The 21,059-nt window shown below is 45.1% G+C and overlaps 1 protein-coding gene across 1 annotated transcript in view; it reads left to right on the top strand.

Annotated features, from left to right (window-relative positions):
* The window catches only part of CACNG4 (calcium voltage-gated channel auxiliary subunit gamma 4), a 43,740-nt gene that overhangs the window by 13,119 nt on the left and 9,562 nt on the right, over positions 1–21,059 (top strand). The window contains exon 2 of the mRNA XM_075441061.1: positions 20,163–20,246. Within this exon, the coding sequence (XP_075297176.1) occupies positions 20,163–20,246 (84 nt within the window). The remainder of the gene's footprint in view (positions 1–20,162; positions 20,247–21,059) is intronic.

The following is a 21,059-nucleotide window of genomic DNA, read 5'->3' as shown; positions in this document are numbered from 1 at the left end:
TTGTAATGTAGGAGTGGATGTCAAGCCAGGAGATCTCAATTCAGAATCGGTATGTGCTCTTAGCTTTGGGTCAGGCAGTGATGTGTGGTGTGGTTAGAGCCCCTGGGGACTCTTCAAGTTGTAAAAACTACAAACCTTCTGGTTTTTCGGTGGTGCTATAGACATGGGACAGAGTGACCTCTCCAGAAAGCCTTTCCAACAGCAGCAGCAATCTTTCTCAATAGTGTTTAATAACTACCCATGGAGAAAATTACACTCTATTTAAAAGGCCAGAAAAATCATCTTCAGTTTAACTCTGCTGACTTTGGTAGAATTACACCAAAAATGGGTTTTGTCTGATATCCTTTCCCATACTGATGTTCAGTAGCTGGGCTGAAACAGCCTTTTGAAGGCAGATTAAACAAGTCCGAATGGTGAAATATTCTTTTAATTTTGCTTTCCACACGTTATTTTAGGTATAGCTTGGAATGCTGCCCATACAAGAGGCATCCCTTTAAATATTTATGCAGCATCAATATGTAGCCACTTTCATACCTTTTTAATGATATGTTCCTTTCTAAATTAACCATTAGGTAACCCTGTTGTATAGCATTCCATATTTTGCACTGACTTTATGCTACCCTTGGATTTTTATTTATTTATTTTGCTATGGAACAATGAAGATGTCAAGGCAAGGCCCAGGGGCACTGTGGAAATCGAATTCTTGGAGCTTCACCACTGTTGCCATGGTGGACATGCACTCAATAGCACACTGTGCCGCTTTGCAAGCCAAGGGGATTAAAACCCCGGCTCCGCTGCTGGGCCATGTCAGTTCATCGCTGTTGCAATGGATGCTCTTCGTTTCCGTAATTGTAGTTCCCAGGATCAAGGGATGAAAAAGAAATACTCAGGCAAACCCAAGCAAAGAGGTGAAGGCGCTGCGACAGGGCGGGAAGCGATATCTCTGTTCTGAGGTTCTCCCTGGGAACCACAGTTGTGTCTGGCAGGTTTCTGGATTTTCCAGAGGCTTTTCTCTTTCATCTTCTCGTTTTGTGTTAGTTAGTAAGATGCCACAGTACACCGAGGTGAATAGGACAAAGCCCACTGCTGTCAGCTGAGTCAGAACTTTACTATTTCCTCAGCCCTGATTCAGGCTGAAAACCCACAGATGAGCGAAAGTGTTGGCACACACCATGGGTTTTTATAAAGGTGGGGGTTTTGAGTCTTGTTTAATTAGACCACGTTATCATAGCAAAATGATTTCTGCAGAAGCTGCTCCTGGCTTGTTTCTGTCCCAATTTCCCACTCTCCTAGGAGGACCATAGGAGATGGCAGCATCCAGAGATCGTGGCTGCATCACCAAAAACGTAGCAAAGCCTCAGCAGGTTGGCAGAGGGCACATGCGTCCCACATTTGGTAGGGAGATTATTCCACTGACAAAAAAAAAGATACAGCAGAGCTTGGTCTAAGCCCTGTTATACTGACAGCAAGAGCAAAATATTTCTGCACGCTGCTTTGGAAAGACAAGCTGCACCCTTTAGAGCTGAAATCCAACCTCTCCTTCTCCTGCCTGCTGAAGGGGCCTTACCCTGTACTTGTTTTGTAAGTAAGAGCTTCAGTTAAGTCAGTAAAGATTTTGTCTGAGGATAATGGGCTCAACAAAATACTGAAATGCAATTTCTCTGAGCTGTGGTGTATTGAAGACAGAGATTGAGTCACAAGCAATCCCCTTCCAGCGGCGGAGCTCGGTTCCTGCCGTACACATTGCTGAATCAGTCCGAGTAAGGATGTCACCATCTCTTCTGCTGGCAGATAAGGGACTTCATAAAAAGCACAGAGTTATTTTCATATCTTCCCTCCTATGAACAAAATCTGGTATGACTGGGCTCCAGCAATGACTTGGTTTGCGGAGTTGATAAATGTACTGGTAAAGGGACATTGTTTGCTCCAAACAAAAGCTGCGCTTCTCATTCCTGACGCGTCTCAGTAAAAGAAGCCAGGCAGCGGCTGGAATACAATGAACTGCTCTCTTCCACCAAGGGAAAGGTATGGCCAAGCTTAAATTGTGCCATTATTTGAGGCTGTTCTTTGGGTCACAGAGGCAATTTTTTGTCAGTGTTTGCTACAAAGATGTTTAAATTCACTCTGTTTTGCAGGCAAGTAGTCAATGCATACTTGACATATGTTTCTTTTCACATGCTGTCCTCCATTTGTTCCATGTAGCAGATGCTCAGTTTACCACTTTGAATGTATTCTTATTTACTAGAAATTATTTTATAAAATAGCTGTTTGGAACTAAACATTTCCAGCCCTTCTTCTGGGTGCTGGGAGCTCCTTTTTGCAGCTGTCCTGTGAGGCTGCATGCAGATGTTGACAGGTTAATTTGCATTTGAAGAGCTGGATGCAGTGAACTAAGCAAGAGTTTTTCTTCCCCGCCTCTGAAGGCAGTCACTTAAACACTCCTTGCCAAATTTAGCCCTGATGCAACTCTTCTTAATTAACTAGAGCAGCATCCAAGCTGAGTTTGGCCCATTGTTAGCTGCCCATTTATTCCAGGGTTGAATTAAGCCCACTGACCATGTAAAAGAAAGGCTCTTACTCTGAAAATTGATTGTACAACAGTGAAATGCAAGGGCAGTCCTAATTCACAGCAAGGTGGTTTGTACAAGCTGGCTTATCTGATTTTCACTATATTGTCCCATTTCCAGGAACTGCAGGGCCAAACGTTCCAGCTGAGGTCTCTGGTTTACCTGGCTGCTGCGTGCTACTGGACTCAGAAATGTTTTAGTAAAAAGGAAATCCTACTGGCAAGAAAAAAGTGCAGCTTGCACTGCTTGATCCCCCTTCCCAGAGAGTACTCTTTTTTGTTGTTGTGTGGGATTTTTTTTTCCCTTAAAATAAGATTGTATAAAGACTTTCAGCACAAAGACCCCAAATTTAGACTTCGGTCCCTCCCATCGATAAAGGCAGAAGTCTTGATCCACAGCCATGCTGTCAGCCTCTAGAAACTGTTGCTCCAGGTCTTTCATGTACGGGATCCATCCACCTTGACTCAAAGCACGATTTAGCAGAGACCAAAAACTTTCATGCTGTAGCAGGGAGAACAGCTAACATTCAAAGAGCTGTAGCCCTGTCACGATCAAGGCCTGTACATTTTGCTTCATTTTCTTTTCTTTCCTTTAGAAGTTACAAAACTGTCAAGGAAAACTACATCCAGCAGGTATTCGAGCACTGAGCTGAACTCGCAGAAACATGGAAGGTATAATTAAGGTTGTCTCTTTTTATAACCTTCATTTCACCATGCTTCTGTGCTTCCCTGCCCCATCCCTGCCATGATCAGCAGTGGGCAGATGCTGGTCTCCCCTCTCCCCCATAATCTGGATTTCAGCAGTTTTCCAGTTTCCTCGTGCTGGTCTAACACAAGTTGCAGCTGCAGCTGAGTTTGCTGTGCATCCCCCGGTCAGGGCTGCCACAGGGACAAGGTTACCCATCTGAACTTCGGCAATTTTGATGTCTACACGTCGGCACTATAGTGAACACTAATAACACGTTGGACTCGGTCTGCATTTTGGAACATTCATGGCAAAATTCTTACTGGTTACAGTCAAGTGCAAACTAATTCATCACCCCAGCTGCGCATGGGTGCAGTACGAGAGACCACCGGCACAGTGTGCTTTCTTAAAGAGAATTGGTTCCTCCAGTCCATCCTGGGCATCACATGTGAAGCTTTTCTTGTAGATTTTTTTTTTTTTTTTTATGCAAGAAATTTAGGGGAGGGGTTAGGAGTGGAGAATGTTGCTGTTAGGCATGATTCAGGTACCCATGGCGACATGAGATCACTCGGAACTGTCGCCAACAAAAGAAGATTACCTTATACAAGAATAACAAAGACCAGAATTTTTGACCTTCAAGATTTTCTGTAAACATGATAACTGGATAGCAATGCAACCCAACTTGTCAACAACAGGAAATAAAAGAAAAATAAAACTAATTTAAAATCCCACAGTGGCAGTGGAATAAATTCATACATTTATCATTTCAGAGGTTCCCATCGCTCTTGCCTCCTTTCCTGCAACGCTTAAATTATTGGATTTTTTTTTTTTACATTATGTTTACTCTCCTAAGAATAGAATATAATTTACAGAAGCTCATATGGATGAAAAAGCATTTTCCTTTTGCGCTGTTGCTCACACAGTTAACACATACGAACCTGCACCTTACAGCTTTCCAAAACCTCAGTTCACATCATCAGATAAATTTATTCAATATTCGGAAATTTATTTTTAAATCCTTAAAAGAAGAAGCTTTGTTACTTGAACTTTCACTTAAGAAATATCACGCATTTTGTATTTTGGTGCAAGACTTTATCTAGTCCAATTAAAGAGGCAGAGTCTTCACAACACTTAGATGTGTGGCTGGTCCTGCCAGTGCTAGAATCAGAGATATTTGCATGAGAACAGATCCTTGAAGTGAAGAAATGCAGGATGAGGCCCTAAGCTTACCATGACAGCTGGAAAGAACCCAGTAAAATGAAATTCAGTATCTGCTACTGTAGATCTCCCAGGTTTCAAGCTTCCAAGGCAGAGAGTGATTTTTAAGCAGAATTTCAACTCACACATCCATGAATTATTTCTAGTGACTTGGTCAAAAATAGCCATTTGAGCCTGACTCACAAGGTACTTGCACAAGGCCGGAGCGGGACCAGGCAGCCTGTCCGTGCCTGGAGACACAAACCCTTCTGCACACACCTGAACCAAATACCCGCCTTGGGTCTGGCACTGCGGGCTGGGGACAAGCTCTCAGTGTCCCTTGTCCATCCCCTGACGTGGGTCAGCAGGGAATGGCCCGAGTCCGGGGTCCAGACATCTTGCTGAGGTCTGAGCCGGCGAGGGAGAGCGTAGTTCGTTGTCGATAGAGGCTAACAGCAGAATGCTGTCCCCTGAGAGCAGGGGAGCATCAGGCTGTGTGACTCAGAGGCGCAGCTGAGTCACAGCCTCCCGTGGCTTCTCCTATGATGGGAACGGGTTAGACACCGTATTCGAGATTGTGCTTGAAGTCACGATCCAAATCATTGTGTTCAGGCTCCTCATTTGCATCACGGGGAGAAAGTATGTTGCACTTCAGGAAGAAAAAAGAGTCTGTAGTGTGGGGAAACCAGCTCCCGGATTCCCACTCATGAGAGCACTGTTAGAAAAAAAAATAATCCAGCAAAAACACCTTAAAAGCACAACAGGATGACAGTATCTCTGCTGGAGCCCCTCAGAAGTCAATGCAGGCACACCTGGGCTATCCAGCATTAGCCAGTGAGCAGGACACATCAGCTGAGATTGCCTGAGGCATGTGGAGCTGTTGCAGAAAAGCATTGATGTGTCATGAGGCTACAGCTCTCCTACTCAAGAGCACTTAGGAGCAGATCCACGGAGGGCTTTAGGTGTTGCCATGCCTAAAACATAGAAACTCAGCCTACAAACCCCAGCGTCCTGGACAGTAAATGACACTGACGAGCAGAGCGCGGGAGCTGGACCCTGATGGTGAGTGGGCTGGCATCAGGCCTGAGCTGTGCAAACCCACAGGGCTGGTGTTTGGGGCTGTGCTCATCCTACGGGATGGACATCACATTTAGGAGTCATCTGGATGGAGTCGTAGCAGAGATACATCAGTGATGCATGCCCTCGGATGCTGACGCTTCCCTGGCAGCACCGTTAGAGTTAAATGGCACCAGCAGATCCTCTCTCCCCTGTGGGTATTTGCTGGCACGTAACCCGGTGAATCCAGTCTACGGAGCATGAGTGATCTATAGTCACTAGGCACACGTCCTCAAGAGCTTATTTAGGAGAGAAAGACCTGATGTGTCGGTAGTGCTGTGTGCAGGAGAGCTGCTGGAGCCGGCTGATATTTCGACACAACCGAGTATTTTTAGAGCCATCCTATGGTGCAGGATTTTTAACTTCCATTTCACAACCCTTGAAGCCTGGCAAACTTTCATTAACATTTGATGCCTTGAAGTCATGCAAGGTCTGGGGGAAAAGGGAGGGAAAGGAGGAAAAATAAATACACTTTTTTGGAGCGTGTAGTTTACAAAGTTGCTGTGAAGCTTAGAAAAAGCCTCCGATCCCTCCTCTTTGTACCAAATGCTTTTAAAGCACCCAAATCATTCAGAGAGCATAGCTAGAATCCCAAACCATGGCTGTGTGGGAGAGTTTTGCTTAATTAAAAGATAACTTTAGTTAACATGTTAAATACCTGGAGCCTCTCCAGCCCTTGGGGAGATTCTGGCACTTTTTAAACAGAGAGCTCTCAATCTTAGTAGGATTATACCTCTCTTCTTCGTCCATTATTAGGCAACTTTGCTAAAATAGGGCTCTTTGACCCATAAATCTCCAAATTATATATAAGCTACCATGCTTCCATCCTAGAGAGGAGAACCTGGGACAGGGAGCAGGTGAAGGATTTACTCTCATTTCACACACTGCCTTGTCTGCTCAGCACAAAGTAAGTCTTTTCTACCCAAATTTATACATGGTGATAACAGTGCTTCTCTGGCTACAAGGCAGACTTTCAATTGGAAAATAAATTAACAGAAACTCTATTTCCCCCCCCCCAAGACACACACGTATACACACACACACGCAGAGTCTCTTTGCACACAACTGAGATTTTTCATAGGCTGCGGGAGTAGGAAGAAGAGACATATTTTTGTCTCCTTGGCAAAAATATATTGGCAGCATATCACTGAGTTGTAAAGACTGAGTAAGTACCAGAGCATGGCCCCATTAAAAGAAGCGGGTTTTGGAAAGCTGCCCTTCGGCTGCCTGCGCCCGTCTGCCAGGACCGTTGCAGGGACGCTGCCCTGGGAGCAGCTCAGCGTGTGGGACCCTAAAGAGCCCGTACAGATTCCTGTGGAGGAAGAGGAGTCTGCAGTACCTGGAAATGAGGAGCTGTCAGCTCTGCATCATGCCAGATGAAGTGTCTGAAGGGGAGAGGAGCTGTAAATCTCCCCCTGCGCATGGCACCTTTCCCGGGTGGTCAGAGCCGCTGCCTGCCTCCCGAGCTGCGTACCTCTCGGGAGGTCTTGCCAAGGTGGTGACAAACTGGTCCTCGCCTTCCTCAGGAGGAAATATGGGCCCCAAGATGCTGTTAGACAAGGGCAGGGAGAGAGATGACGGACTGACGAGGGAGGGCTGTGACGGAGTCAAAAGCACAACAGCCTGCGCAGCTGGGCATGGGGGCACCTGCCTTTTGTCCAGTCTTCCCAGAAAAAAAAAAAATTATTTGTTTTCTCCTCCTGGCTGTGAACCTTTGTGGTCGCTTCCATGCCATCCTAGGACAACTAAAAGCAATAAGCATTTCTGGTTACAGTGGAAGATGTGCCTGACACTGCTGAGGGCTGGGACTTTCAGATACATTATTTAAATCCAATTCTGAGATCGCAGATTGGATTGCCCAAAGCTACCACCACCATTATCCTTCCCCAGTGCAGGTAGAGATATTTCATAGCAAAATGCAATTCTGAAATACTGAAAGTAAACTCAGAAATCTCGACAATAAATATTTATTCATCTCTGCTTTAGTGCATTGTAATTTTGCGTGATGTGCTTTGCTTTTCAAGACTGACTAGGTTAAGGCACTTCTGATTCATTAAACACATTTCCCCAAATGTTCCTACAAATATTGTTGGGTCATTGTGCTTAGTTGTGTTTATTAGCTGGTGTAACGAGGAAGTTACATCTTCCATAAACCTGAGAGGAACCCACTTAAATGTGTTGCTCTGAATCTCAGCAGAGAAGAAAACAGTTCTAATGAATAATTAAAGATTCAAGAGGTCATGCTGCTTTTACAGTCTCGTTTTTATTTGTCACTGCTTAGTTTGCATTGGGAAATAGAAAGTTTTGGGTGCAGGAGGCAAATGAAATCTTTTCTGCATGTGTTCATTTATACAGATCTGTTTGGTAGCCATCTCCATTTTTGTGCATTAGGTTATTTGTTAACGGTAACTATTTAAATCAGTCCTGGGAATTATAAATTTCAGGCTCTTAATTTTCATCAGGCAGTGGCTCTGTGCACCCCCTTGGCTGTCTCTCTGTCAGCAGTACGAGCACCGACTCCTCGGCAGAGCAGTGCCCGCATCGAGCCAGGCAGGGCTGTGGATGCAGGCAGAGCTGCTCCGGGAGGACCCAGGTCGCCATCTGGTCCTCATCTCTGCAGGCACCACCAATCTGCCAAGCTCCTGCTCTCTGCCTAGGCCCTCTCCTCGCCTCCGGCCACCTACCGCCCACCCTTCCCGTCTCCTCCTCCTCGGCTCTCTCTCCCCCCCACCTGCTTCCATGCTTCTTTTCCTCCTCTGCTGCGAACCATCTCCCGTTCCTTCCTGCTCTGCCCCGAAGCGCTCCTTTTCCTCCGCCTTTTTACGTTGCTCTCTGACTTCCTCCCCCAGGCCCTTATTCCCCCTCTCAACGTGCCCCAGAGGGACCAGCAGCCTGCCCCATCTCCTGCGCGATGCTGGCTGCAGCCAGGGACACCCCATCCCAGCTGCCAAGGCACCCTCCGCCACCAAACACCCGTGACACCCGAGCCTGCCAGCACCTACCCTCTGTGAGGGTATGGCACCTTGCAGCTTGCACATACTGTTGGCAATCAGGAATCACCTGATCAGTAATAACTCTAATTCAAGCTCAAGTCCTTCATATTTCCTTTATATCTTCTTCCAGGATACATTGGAGTTGCAACGTATTTCTGTTCCTTTTAATTTTTCATGCTGGAACCTAGCCTTTCTGACCAGCAGCTCTGTTATTTGTTCCCCAGTTTAGACATTAGCCCTGGGTGTTGAACAAGACAACAAAGTCTCTTGGATGCACCTGATGTCTCCTAGTGGAGTGTCTTTTCCACTAATACGTCATGCAGGAATTTTGAAACCTTTGCCTTGCATTTCCCAAATCCAGCCATCAGCAGGGTTTGGCACGTACTCCCCTTTCTCCTAACCTCTAGATTCCCTGTTGTCATCTGCCTTGTTTCAGTCCCGCATCACTGATTGTGCATGATCAATCTCTAGAGGTTTAGCTTCTATGTATAACTCAACAAGCTGGCATAGAAATGAGGAAGACATGCTCCAAAATGAATGCAGATCCAACTCAAGGTCACTGCATTACAAAGACAGACATATTGCAAGCATTCCCTTCAATTAAGTGAAATTTCCCTATTGCTTCTTCAATATCCAACTATTTTTCTGAATGCCACCATCTTATGATGAATCGCTATGAATTGAAGAGGCATGAAAATATTACAGGGTTCCAGGATTGTCCAAATATCCTGCATAGTCCTAATAAGTTAACTAGTGAGCTCCTATATCGCTATCTTCCAAGGTAACCCTCGCCTTTTTTTCCATGAAAAAACTTTGTGGTGCATGAATGAGCCAAAAGGAAATTTGTGAAGAAAGAGTTCAGTTCTAGATGTCAGGTTAGAGACATTCCCTGCTATTAGAGCACACAATAATTCGTTTTACGCAGAGAGGTAATTACGTGATGCCTTGTAAGCTTCTGCTACGCCAAGAGATCTCACAAGGAGTATCAATAATATGAACCATTCTTCTACTGACTAGATCTGGAGGGTTTTTCCATTACAGAAGCATCCTGTGCATACTACCCCAAACATCCCCAAGATTACCCAGGCCCTCATTCTGGAGAGTTGTTTCTTAAATTTTAAACTGCTATATGACAGCTACAAACCTTGCCTGATGTGGAATGAAGATGTTTTGGGAACTTGAAAAAATGTCAGTTTACGAGGGTCTAAAAGTAGAAATTAAGAATGAGAAGGCAATAGCTCAAGGCTGAGTGTGAAGGTCGAGGTGGCAGTAGATACAGAGGACAAAGCATCACACATTGTACTGGGTATGTTTCATCTAGTTCAAGAACAATATTCATTCCCCAGACATGACCATGACTGTGTCTCAAATTATAAACTCAGTAGGGACTTTGAAGAGATGCGAATGTCCATTTTCTTAAATTTTGTCCCCCAGGTAGTGACGAGCCATGATACAGGCTTTATAGACATGCTATGATCATAAGAGGTTAAACTATCGAGCCCTGGCTGATCACCGTGTTAATGAGGGAGAACTGATGACTTACTGAAGTAAGGGAAACCAGATGGATAAAAACCAAACTATCCCTTAAGGGAAACTGGATTCCAATTGTGCCAACACAGGAAAAAAGCACAGTTTGACAATGTGAAAATAAACACGATTTGTCCTTTTGCAGCATATGAACGCTTCATCAGGCAAAATGACTATCTGTTCTCCAAATTGCATCCGGTAAAATCTGGCATTTCAGCCCTCTCATAATGATTGATGGACTGGCAGCAATCTGCCTGAATGAGCAGTCTTTGTGCCGGTGAATGTATGTCGGTCAAGAATCCTGGGGGAAAAGAAAGTGGATTTTCATCCAAATCAAGATATACCTGAATCCTAGCTAGCATACAGGCCACCACAGCTCATTGCCACTGCTCTCCGAGGTGTTCGAGCTGTGACAGCCACTGCAGAGTTACAGTTCTGAATAACTAGCTAGTCTCTGACGCATTGTGCCAAAACCACAGTTGGTTACTAAGTACCTCTTTAAATCAAGGCATTTCGGGCCAGAATGTAAGAGCTGGAATGTCATTGGAGACTGACTTTCAGTTTGAAGCTGTGATGGATGAAGATGCTCACTCAAGCAGACAACACCGACTCCTTAAGTGTTAGACCAATTGTAGCTAAAGTAGAAAAGCCAACTACAAAACTCTAATGAAGGTTTCTATCCAAGCTCCAGATTAATTTTACAAGGAAGAGAACGATTATATCAGCCACCCAAAAACAGCTTTGGTAAAGTGGCAGCAGAGCAAAGTATGGAAATGAGTGGTGAGACAAACTTCTGCGGGGATAAAGGACTGTGGCATGAGATGCAGGACAAGATGAGGTGTGAAGGCAGAGCACAGCAAGTGTGGGCCATGGTAGTAGCTAGAAAAGCAGATACAGAAAATTGAGTTAACAACCCCATCACAACTAGAAATGTTGACAGTCTTTTGGGACTGAGCCAGGCATGGGAATGCTTGCAATGGCAGGGCTAACAGTGCTGACTTGAAAAAGTTCCTCAAGCAGCATCACCAGTGTTGTCCCCAAAAAATCCTGTCATACCCAGGTTGAGGAGTTGTCCCTCTCTCCCTGTGCTGAGGATTTACAAAATGCAAATGGAACGTCAGGCTGGAAGTATGTCAGTGTTTCTTCCTAGAAAACACAGAGTCATTCCCTCAATAAGCTCCATAAAAAGGATCAACAAAAAAGACTAAAATAAGCTACAGAACCCCCTGAATTTCCCCCACTGCCATCCAAGAAGCAGCACAAGAGGACAGGGAGAAAATTGGAAATGGTAGTAGGAAGACCACCAGCAGTGCACGGAGGGGCTCTTGGGGATGCCTGAGCAGTGGTGGTGGAAAAATGCAGCACGCTATTTTATCTGCTGTTTGGCTGAGAAAAGGCAGCTGGGAAAGGAGCATTGCGGAATAACCTCAGTCGTGACTTTTGTGGCCAAAATGCTGGTTTATGAGAGGAACACTTGAAGAAAATGGAAATGAAGTATCTCCAAACAACACGTAACATATGATCAACTCTTATCTTCTTTGCTGCTGCCCTACATTTCCCTGATAGTATTGGTATTCGCTGTGGTAGCACAAGGACACTTAGTACTTTTGGCAGCAGCTTTGTAATGACTGAAGAGAATTCAAAGGACAGCCGCCAGACACTGTGATGTGTTTTATTAGCTCCCAGATGTGCAGGTGAGGTGAAGCTTCAGCAAATGAGTTTCGCTGCCACGGATTTTCTAACATCACTCAAAGTCTCAAATAAAATCTTATAATGGAACAAAAGGCTGTCATAGAGTTTTAAAGTTGTCTTTGGCAAAGCATCTTTTGTGCAGCTGTTCATTTCTTAGAAATACAAATGCACAACATCTTTGATGATATTTACCCAGCTGAAAACAGAAGGTCAGCTGCTGAGGCTGTATATACCTGTGTGGATTAAAACCAACGGAGCCTTTGTAGGCACCTCCCTGGATTCCTTCTGGTGTAGGTGATCCAGAACCTGGAGAGGTTTTACCGGCTGTGCAAAATAGCTTTCAGGTGTTCTGTCCTGGATTGCAGCATGCCAAATTAATGTTGCTCAAAGAATAAAATTGTTCAGGCCAGAACTAGAAGTCACCACTCAACAGCAGACTTCTCCACCTGAGGAAGAGAAGTATTCTCCTATGTGACTAACGTCTTCAGGCAATGGTAAGCATCTGCTGATGTCTGGAGGAGCTCAGCTGAGGCACCACATGTGGGCCTTGGGACACTCAAGAGTGTTAGAAGAGAAGAGGGTGGGTCGTGACCTGAAGGTCAAACTGCCCAAGCAGGAACCTCGCCAGTCACTATTTATGGCTGTAAAATTGGCACTCGGGTCATTGGAGAGCTGGCTCTTCAGAAATGTGGAGCATGAGCTCGACTACAGTTTGAGAGCACGGTGGCAATCAGCATGCAAGGAACAGAGCAACACACCCTTCGTTCTGCGGGGCTGCAGGGGAAGGAGAAGCTGTGAGCTGCCTCTGCTTCCAGAAGAGAGGGCTTTAGATAGGCTTTGTAGAGGAGCACCAACGAGAGGCTGCAGACAGCAAAAGGCAATTGGATCAGACACTGCCACAGTGCAGACAAGTCAGTGAAAGCAGATTATAATATCTTAGAGTAAATACTTGAGAGTGGTGGTGTAAGACAGTCTGTTCTTTCATAGGAAGTATGTGATAAATACAGGGGGGAGCATTAGCCAGTATAGGAAGGTAAGAGAAGACGTGAAGTGAAGCTAATGGTGGGAGTGAGCATGTCAAATGGCAAGATAAACTGAGCCCTGTTCCTAGAGAAAATGTGCTTTTGCCAGACTTGAAGGGAATGGCGAATGCTAAGAATAAAGGCCGGGCTGAGAGTAGAGCGCGGGCTCCTGCCAGCATCAGCTCATTTGCAAGTGGGTGGGCAGCAGCAGCTGCGAGCTGCTTGGTGCGTGTCTCCTCCAGCACCGCCGCCGGGGCCGTCCGAGCCCTCGCGAGGTGTTAAACACACGGGGAAGGTGTTTTGTGTTTAAAAATGTTAAAGAGGAGCAAGATGGAGCAGGCAGCAAAAACGACCGGTGGTTATTCACGTGGTACCAAGGGGACGGATGAAAAGCTCCAAGCTGCAGAGGGTCTGTAGGCAGTGGAGGGGGAGGACTGGAAAAGGGGGAAATTCATGTTACAGCAGAAGAGAAGAAAATCAGAGACTTGAGGAGGAGTGCTGCTTTGCCCACCAGACAATTGAAAATAGATCAAAAGAAGAACCCAAAGGGTTTGTTAGAGCTGACAGGTCCTATGGAAGAAAGTGGGGCAAATTTCACACATCTGAACACTTTTAAATCATTTTCTTTTTGTCCAGGAAGTAGAGGAGGAGTAAACAAAAAGAGAAGACCAGATTCTGATATTGCTGTCACTGGGTGAGACAGATTTGAGCCCACTGCACTGAAGTCAGAATCTGGCCCTTAAGTAGGCAGTTCAGCTGCCTGCCATGAGAAACAAGTGAATTCTGAGTTATGGGATGGAGGAAAACTGGAAGATTATTGTTTCACCATTTCAACACCTGTAGAGAAACATGGTGAAGATTCAGGATAATTTCCTTTTAAAGACTTTTAGGTCTCCAAAGACTCAGCTGAGCTGAATTTGCTTTAGCCTGACCATGACACGCACGGACAGCTAGCGCTGGTCAGCTGGTTTGTGGTACTGTGCTAGCCCACAGGTATGCGAAGGGGCTGCTGATCTTTTTAGATCCTAAGCATTTGCTGAAAACAAGATCTACCCTGCCAAAAGTATGACAGTAACCCCAGGTACTAGCAGTGCTCTTCATCAAATTCACCTTCAGGATGAAACAAAAACGCAAACTGTCATATGGACAAATATTTCCCGGACTGGCAGGACTCAGGGAGTGTCAGACAGCATCTGTCTCAAAAACAACCTATGCTTTGAAGTTTCCAGCATCGTGAGGCTCTCGCAACAGCCAAACTTTTCTCAAAGACAGACACCCAGTAAATGTGTATTTAACCTCCCAAGGCTTCTTTCTCTGCTGGCTCTATCCTCTGTGGCGATGAAGACAGCGTTACAACAGCAGTGTGGGGTAGCAACTTCACATGGGGGGTGTTTTGCACACAGCCTGCATCAATACTTCATGATTTCTTTTATAGTGACAGCATTAAATGTCCTCTGGCAGAGGATCCGTGCTTGTTCAGGTAACTGAAGGAAATGCCTGTGAAATTCTCAGCAAACAGCAGGAGACAAATAATCGAACTCAGAACAATTTAACGTAGAAAGTGCCAAGTTACAGAAAAATATCTAATGCTGTTCGTTGTCGCCTGAGTGGAGAGTTCAGGACCATAATAGTCCCTGTTCGACCACCAGCACCACAAAGCAGGTTTTGAAAATAAAAGAAGGTGCAGCACCCATTACGCTTTTCAAGGGTTATTTCATGATGAGAGGAAGGAAGAGAAAAGAAAGTTAACTCGGTGGCTGCATTCGCCGTTGTGTGTCAATCCAGTGAGACAGGGGAGTTGTACTGGTGGAAAATCAAAGAAATGAACGCAGTGCACAGATAGACTCCGTGCTCTAAATTTTGCGGAGAGGAACATTTTCTGGCATGTCTGATCTCCTTTGCTCACTATTGCTCAAATCACACAGCAAAGGATTTCAGAACTTGTCAGCAGAGAAATCTTCCTAAGGAAAAAGAAATACAGAACTGTTTCTCCTCTCCACTGACAGAGTCCAGCGCTGACACACTCTCACTATAAATAGAGGTTCTCCACTGTTGTCAAAGGGAAGCGCAAAGCCACGCCATTAAGGAAACCCAGTCCCACACAGCGTGCTCAGATGGACACCGCGTCCACACAGCTGCTGTTACAACAGCCCCACTCTGCATGTCACACTCTTCTGCTTGTCTGTGATGTTATCTGTCAGTCAGCCTTCTCCGTGCTGATATATTCAGAAAACTTGTTAAAGATGCAGATATTCAGGTGTTGCAGTACATCAAGCAAACGGTTGGCTCTGGAATTGAAGCAGAGGATTTAATCACAGAATAGATGCAACAAGCAGAACCACCAGGCCAAATTTCCCATGGCTCCTTACTAATTGCCTTATTTTTAACATACAGTCAGCTCCTTGCAACTTTTATTCCCTGTATTTGGACGCACTTGCTGTCAAATGATCTTGAAAATTATTTCCTTCCACATCTTCAAACCATCCCAGAAGACCCACATTTGCCAGAAAGAAATCAGCTGGTTAGTGGGATTTTAAGATCGACAATTATGGGATGTATTTACCTGCCCACAGGTAATTTCTGTAGCCACACGACCACTTCTGCAGCTGACATTCATAGCACTCGTTCCATCAGTACAACCCTCCTCAGGAGAAAACGCTGCTTAACTCTATTAATAGTGTGCATGTGTGTGCAGTAAGTATCTGTAGCGGCTCAAGAGCTACAAGAATGTGGCATGTTGGCAGGGAGAGTTTCATCCAAGGAGGTCGCAAATGTCTGGTGTCCCATGAGAAAACAACGCTTCTCAACCAAGTCCCAAAACCGATGTTTTACTGCATAGTCTCACCAACAAGGGTGGGTGAGAGGGCTGGAAGATGAAATAGGTAATCAGGCAATAGCTCTACAGAAGCTGTTGATGGAGAAGCAGGCAGCAGCTCAACCCATCTATCCTCATGCGTCTCCCACTGCTATCAAATATCACCTCCCGTAAGCTCGTGCTCAGAGCAAGGAGACGAAAATTGCTATTGACAGAAGTACCCTGCAGACAAGGTCCTCTGCTGCAGAGCTGCTAGCGTCTTGCATGGTGGAAACCTATTTTAAATGACAACAGAACACTAATGTTGTGGAAAGATCTTGTTGTATGTAGTTTTCAGGATTAGAGGGGAGGAGGAAACGAAAGTACAGTCTGCCTTGACAAATATTCTCAGACATTTCAGTGCTCTATCTTCCAGTGCTGATTTGTGCAAACACTTCCAGGGCATCAGGGAATGTTGTCACTGACAAATATTAGCCATGGAAAATGGCTGTTTCAAAGACATGGCTGATGGTATGGCCAGCAACAACATGATCATGTCATACATGGCCACAAATGAAGTCAATAAGCATTTGCATCCTACAGCATTAACCATCACTTTCAGTCATGAAAAAATATAACCCCAGTGAATGATTCTGCAATGGCAGGGGCAGGATTATTAAAGGACTATTTGAGAAAGAGCAAGGAGAAGGTAGTATGTCACCAGAATTTGGGATCACTACTTTGATTTACGGTTTAAAACTCTGTGTGCTTTGAGATCTCAAACCCCAAAGCAAAGCTTAATCTTCACTTAACGCACTACAATTCCCTCCTTTATCACATTATCAGAGTACATCACACTCTAATTACAGTTATCTGAACAACACTTAGTGAGACTGGGAAGTGCTAACCTTGTAGGAGAAGCCCTTGAACACAGAGTAAAGCCGAGTCAGAAACAATTTTTAGTTTTTAAATGCCAACTAAGTACACTGCAACCAGTGGAAAATTAATTATCTTACACCATCAGCAACACTTCAGAGAATTTGCCTCTTCATTATCATTAGCCCAGATCCTGAAGTTCTGGCTCAAAATTCAGAACAAAGTTATTATTATGAGGATAAAATGCATTCTAATATTTGTATTTTTAAAAGCATCGTTTAAAATGTATCAGTAATCATTCAAAAAAAGGAGTAATACTTACAGCATCTCAGTGGGATATTGTATCTTATTCTCAAGAGATATCCAGAAGTGCTTCTCAATATTTTAGTATCTGTTAGGCAGTGACTGCAGTTTATTTGTCACTCTTTAGTGGGTACAGAAGTACAAGTTAAATATTCTATCTTCCTCTCCAAGGTATATAAGGGACTGTATCCGCATACTCAAGCAAAGAAAAAACACACATCGCATCCTGATGTGGAAGACAGCCCACGTGTGCCTTTACTGAGCGTGGAGCAGGGGCCACGCTGGTCTGTACATCTCTTCGAGGCATTCTCCGTGAAGCCATTGAGAGGAGCTTCAGGGAGTTCTGGCCTTGTGCAGATGCTGCAGGCTGGTTGTTACTGAATTTAATGGAGGCTTTTCCTTTTCTGCCACCTCTTCTATTTCATGGCTTTTATTCCTTTGCATTTCTTTACATGCTAGGGCATGGAGCCAGGTATTTTACCAAATCTCAGTTTTGTTTTGGTTTTATTTTTTGTGTTTAAGTACAAGTCAAACTCTGCTGTTGCGCTTTTAAAGCTGACCACTGTTTCAATAGCTTCAACTCAGCTACATTTAGTTTTTCCCAAATATGAGTTTCAAAGTCCATCATTATGAAAAAAAAGGTATTGTTACATTTCCTACCAAAACTTTGTTTCTGGTACTTTGTGGATTAAAAGAATCCTCGGTACCCTGTAGGTCACCAGAGTTCTTGATAACAGCTTCAAGCCTCGCTGAGAGTTTAATAAGCTGCTGCTGAGTTATACGACACCTATTAAGTTCATGGAAAAAATTTATCCAGTCTGCTGCTGTTATTAGCTATCAAATACCATAGACGCTAGAGAGGACCATGAACCAATATCTATGATCTGAATTACAGCAAAAATATTGGGAAGAATATTTTGGATTCCCAGGCTCTGACACAGATCTGAATTTCACAGTCATTTGCTATTTCTGTAAAAGTTTGGCCAGAATGACCAATCTCAGTATTCCTAAAAACTGGAAGTAGAAAGAAACTCTCAAGCTTGTCTAGAATTTTCTGTTTGGGGCTAATTATCCTCTTTTTTCACCTCTACTGGACTTGCTAATACACTTTCATGTGAAAGGCTCCAGATGCAAGCACCAGGAAATGAAGGATTCCAACCACAAAGGAGGAGAAGCCCTGGCACTGCTAATAGCAAAGCATCCTGTCCTGCTGATGGATTTCAGTCCTGCGGTGGAAGGGATCGCTTCATGGCCTCCACATACAAGAAAGTTCTGCTGAGGGCCCTATTTCATTCAGGAGTTTAATAACGTAAGGCCATTTTACAGAGGCCCAAACCCTCCACCAATCCATCAGTGCTGCAAACACGAGAGGCTTGGGGAACATTTCAGTCTTGCACACTTCCTGTGTCTTAACTGAGTTTCTGGAAGTGGGACATTTATTTGGGCTGTCAATCATGTCCGTGCTCTGTGAACGTGCAAGTTCACACAGCAGCCTTCGGTGGACAGAGCTGTCTCCTTCATGCATCTACCGGTTTGCACAAAAGTTGTGGGAGCTCAGCTACCTGTGATATTTCTTCTTTTGTGTCAGTTCTGGATAAATTCAGCCAATGACCTTAAAAGCTATTGGAGGAGTACATGCAGACCACGAGATGGCCCCACCTATACACGCACAAGCACAGAGTCATTGAAGAGCCTATTTCCCTAGGAAATTAGGGTGAGAAGATAATTTGAATTTTTTTCCTAAATGAATAGGAGAGGATAAATACACTCTGAGTGTATTTCCTCTAAATTGGCACACCATATGAAGAGACTCAACGAAATGACCATCCAGTCTCAGAGGTCCTGTTATGCTGGGAGGGATTTAGTTTCATTGCATGAACTCCTGTAAAGATAAGCACTGCGATCTTTAAAATCTGAACTTTGGATTGCCTTGCTGGAGAGCCATCCGGAGCAACAAACCAGCTGATGGCAAACAGAGGGACGCACAGGCAAACGTGCCTGGCAGGAGCCGACCCAGCTGAAGTGCCTGTGTCCGCCTGGCAGACGGGCCAGGTGTGTCACTCCCAGGTGTGACGTGAGCCACTTCTTGTTCACAGCCTTTGAAGTGCTGCACAGAAAGAGCCGGAGTCGTTACCGCAATTAGAGTAGATACATCATTTACTGGAAGAATTAAATACACTGTAGTAGCAAACCTGCAGTTGACACTCACACGGTGCAATTGAAATCCTCCGGATTAGTAATTCTTTTGAGATCTTTGTAATCATTGGTAATAGGCAGTGAAATAAATCCACATTTATATCCTACAGACTGCAGCTGTGCTTCTGTTAAAGTAGTATTAAGTGGTGGGTTTTAAATCCTTCTGCCAGCTCGAGCTGTAAGCACTGAAACTCCTGTGCGGAGGGTAACTCATCCTGGGTGATGTATGTTCCTGAGCACCAAAGCGCTGGTTAATGAATAATGAAAGCACCGCGGCAGAACCGCACCTCGGGGCTGCGCTCCTGCAGGAGGCTCTCTGGGGAGAGGTCCCCGTGCGGCTCGCTGTGCAGCAGCGGTCTCAGCTACCCGACTGCGGCTGAGACTGGATGTGGCTATGGATAACCGTGACAGAAAATCATACAAAATACTGATTTAAAGCTTTACCCAGCTGGATAAAGTGCTGAACCTCATCTTGTTCAGTCGAGCGAGCGGTTCATCCGTCCAGCTCTGGCGTTGTTCCTTCAGGTATCAGGAGTGCACACTCATGCCCTGGCTTACTGCACAGGCTCCCGATTAACTGAACAAACATGCCATTAAAAGCTGAGCTAACCTTGAGGGGGACATGTGGGTCTAAACTGCAGCAGGAAGAGATTTATGGGCTTGTTTCCCAAGCCTAGAGAGCAATTGGAGAGGCCTCAGGCAGTTCAACGTTTACCGGCTCTGATAAGGGAAACCAGCGCTTCACTGGGGACGAGGCAGGAGGGGTGATGGGTGCTGGGCTGGCACTCAGCTTTGCTGTGGAGCCCCAGCCATGGAGCGGGGACCCAGACTGACAGACACTCTAGGAACAAAAAGAAGCTTTGCAAACTCGGCATGCTTATAAGATAAGCACAGAGCTGATAAAGTAAAGCACAGAGAGATTAAAAAACTCGAGAGAACGATGTTAGTGGCAGATTTAGAAAAAAGCCCAGGAATCCTGGCTCTCCCTTCCTGCAGCTAGGCTTCAGCCCAATCCGCCCAAAATTCATGACCTTAGAGATGGTTTCTTGATGGCATAAAAAAAAAAATCAGTGACCAACCCTACAGGAGAATAACTTATACAGCCTGGGAGGAAAAGGAAATAAAGCAGAGCTGGCAGGAGCACATTTACGTAGTTGTGTTCCTTATGTGCTATGTTTGCTTTGTTTTCATTCAGGAATCTACAAAGGACATTGCTTCCGAATCAACCACTTTCCTGAAGACAATGACTATGACCATGACAGCTCAGAATACCTGCTCCGTAAGTGAAAAGTGATACCTAATGCACAGAATTGACAGAAGTGGCCAGAGACACTTTCCTGGGTTTCTCTTCTGTAGGGTGCAACCCAAGGCTTACTTATTGCAAGAGACTGTCCCAGACTGGGTGGCATAGAGACGTATGTCAAGTTCACGCTGCAGCTGACACAACCGTGACCCTCGGGGACCCCCATTTCAAGGGTTTCCTTCAGCCAGGGGAATACTCATGGCAGTGGTGCCCCTTCTCTAAACACTATATAGAAAAATTTCAGATGAAAACTACAGCTATCATTCCCAGACTGGCGAGGATGTTTTACTCAGGGAGTATTTATCTGATTAGTGTTTCAAAACAGGTTTGAGGAGTGGGTTCCAGCCCGTTAGGAAGCTTTTCCTAATGCTTAAACCCAACCCTTACGCAAGCCTCATCCTTTGCAACTGCCGAGCCACCTCCTCCTGCAGTGAAAATACTGCATTGTAGGAAGGAAGCTGAAATGTCTGCAGTTAACCACAAAATCTCACATGAACATGGGCTGTGGCTTCCCTGCATGGCCAGCCAGCCGTTGCCGCTCCATGCTGGTGTGTAATCCGCCACAGAAGTAATTTCATCCGCCAGCCTGGTGCTTGAAATAAGGGCAATCGTTTCATCTCCTCCAGATGACCATTCACTCAGCTGCTAGGAAATCTTGGAACCCCAGTGTGAAACTTCATCAATCCTGCAAAGTTTGAGTCAGATTTCCACTCCCCCAGAGGATGCCTTGCCCAGTTGTTCCTTTTGAACAACAGAGCTGACCAGCCAAGCTGAAAGCAATGCCCTTTA

Source organism: Opisthocomus hoazin, chromosome 21 (genome assembly GCF_030867145.1).
Source record: "Opisthocomus hoazin isolate bOpiHoa1 chromosome 21, bOpiHoa1.hap1, whole genome shotgun sequence".
NCBI lineage: Eukaryota > Metazoa > Chordata > Aves > Opisthocomiformes > Opisthocomidae > Opisthocomus > Opisthocomus hoazin.
This window is presented reverse-complemented; position numbering and strand designations above follow the sequence as displayed.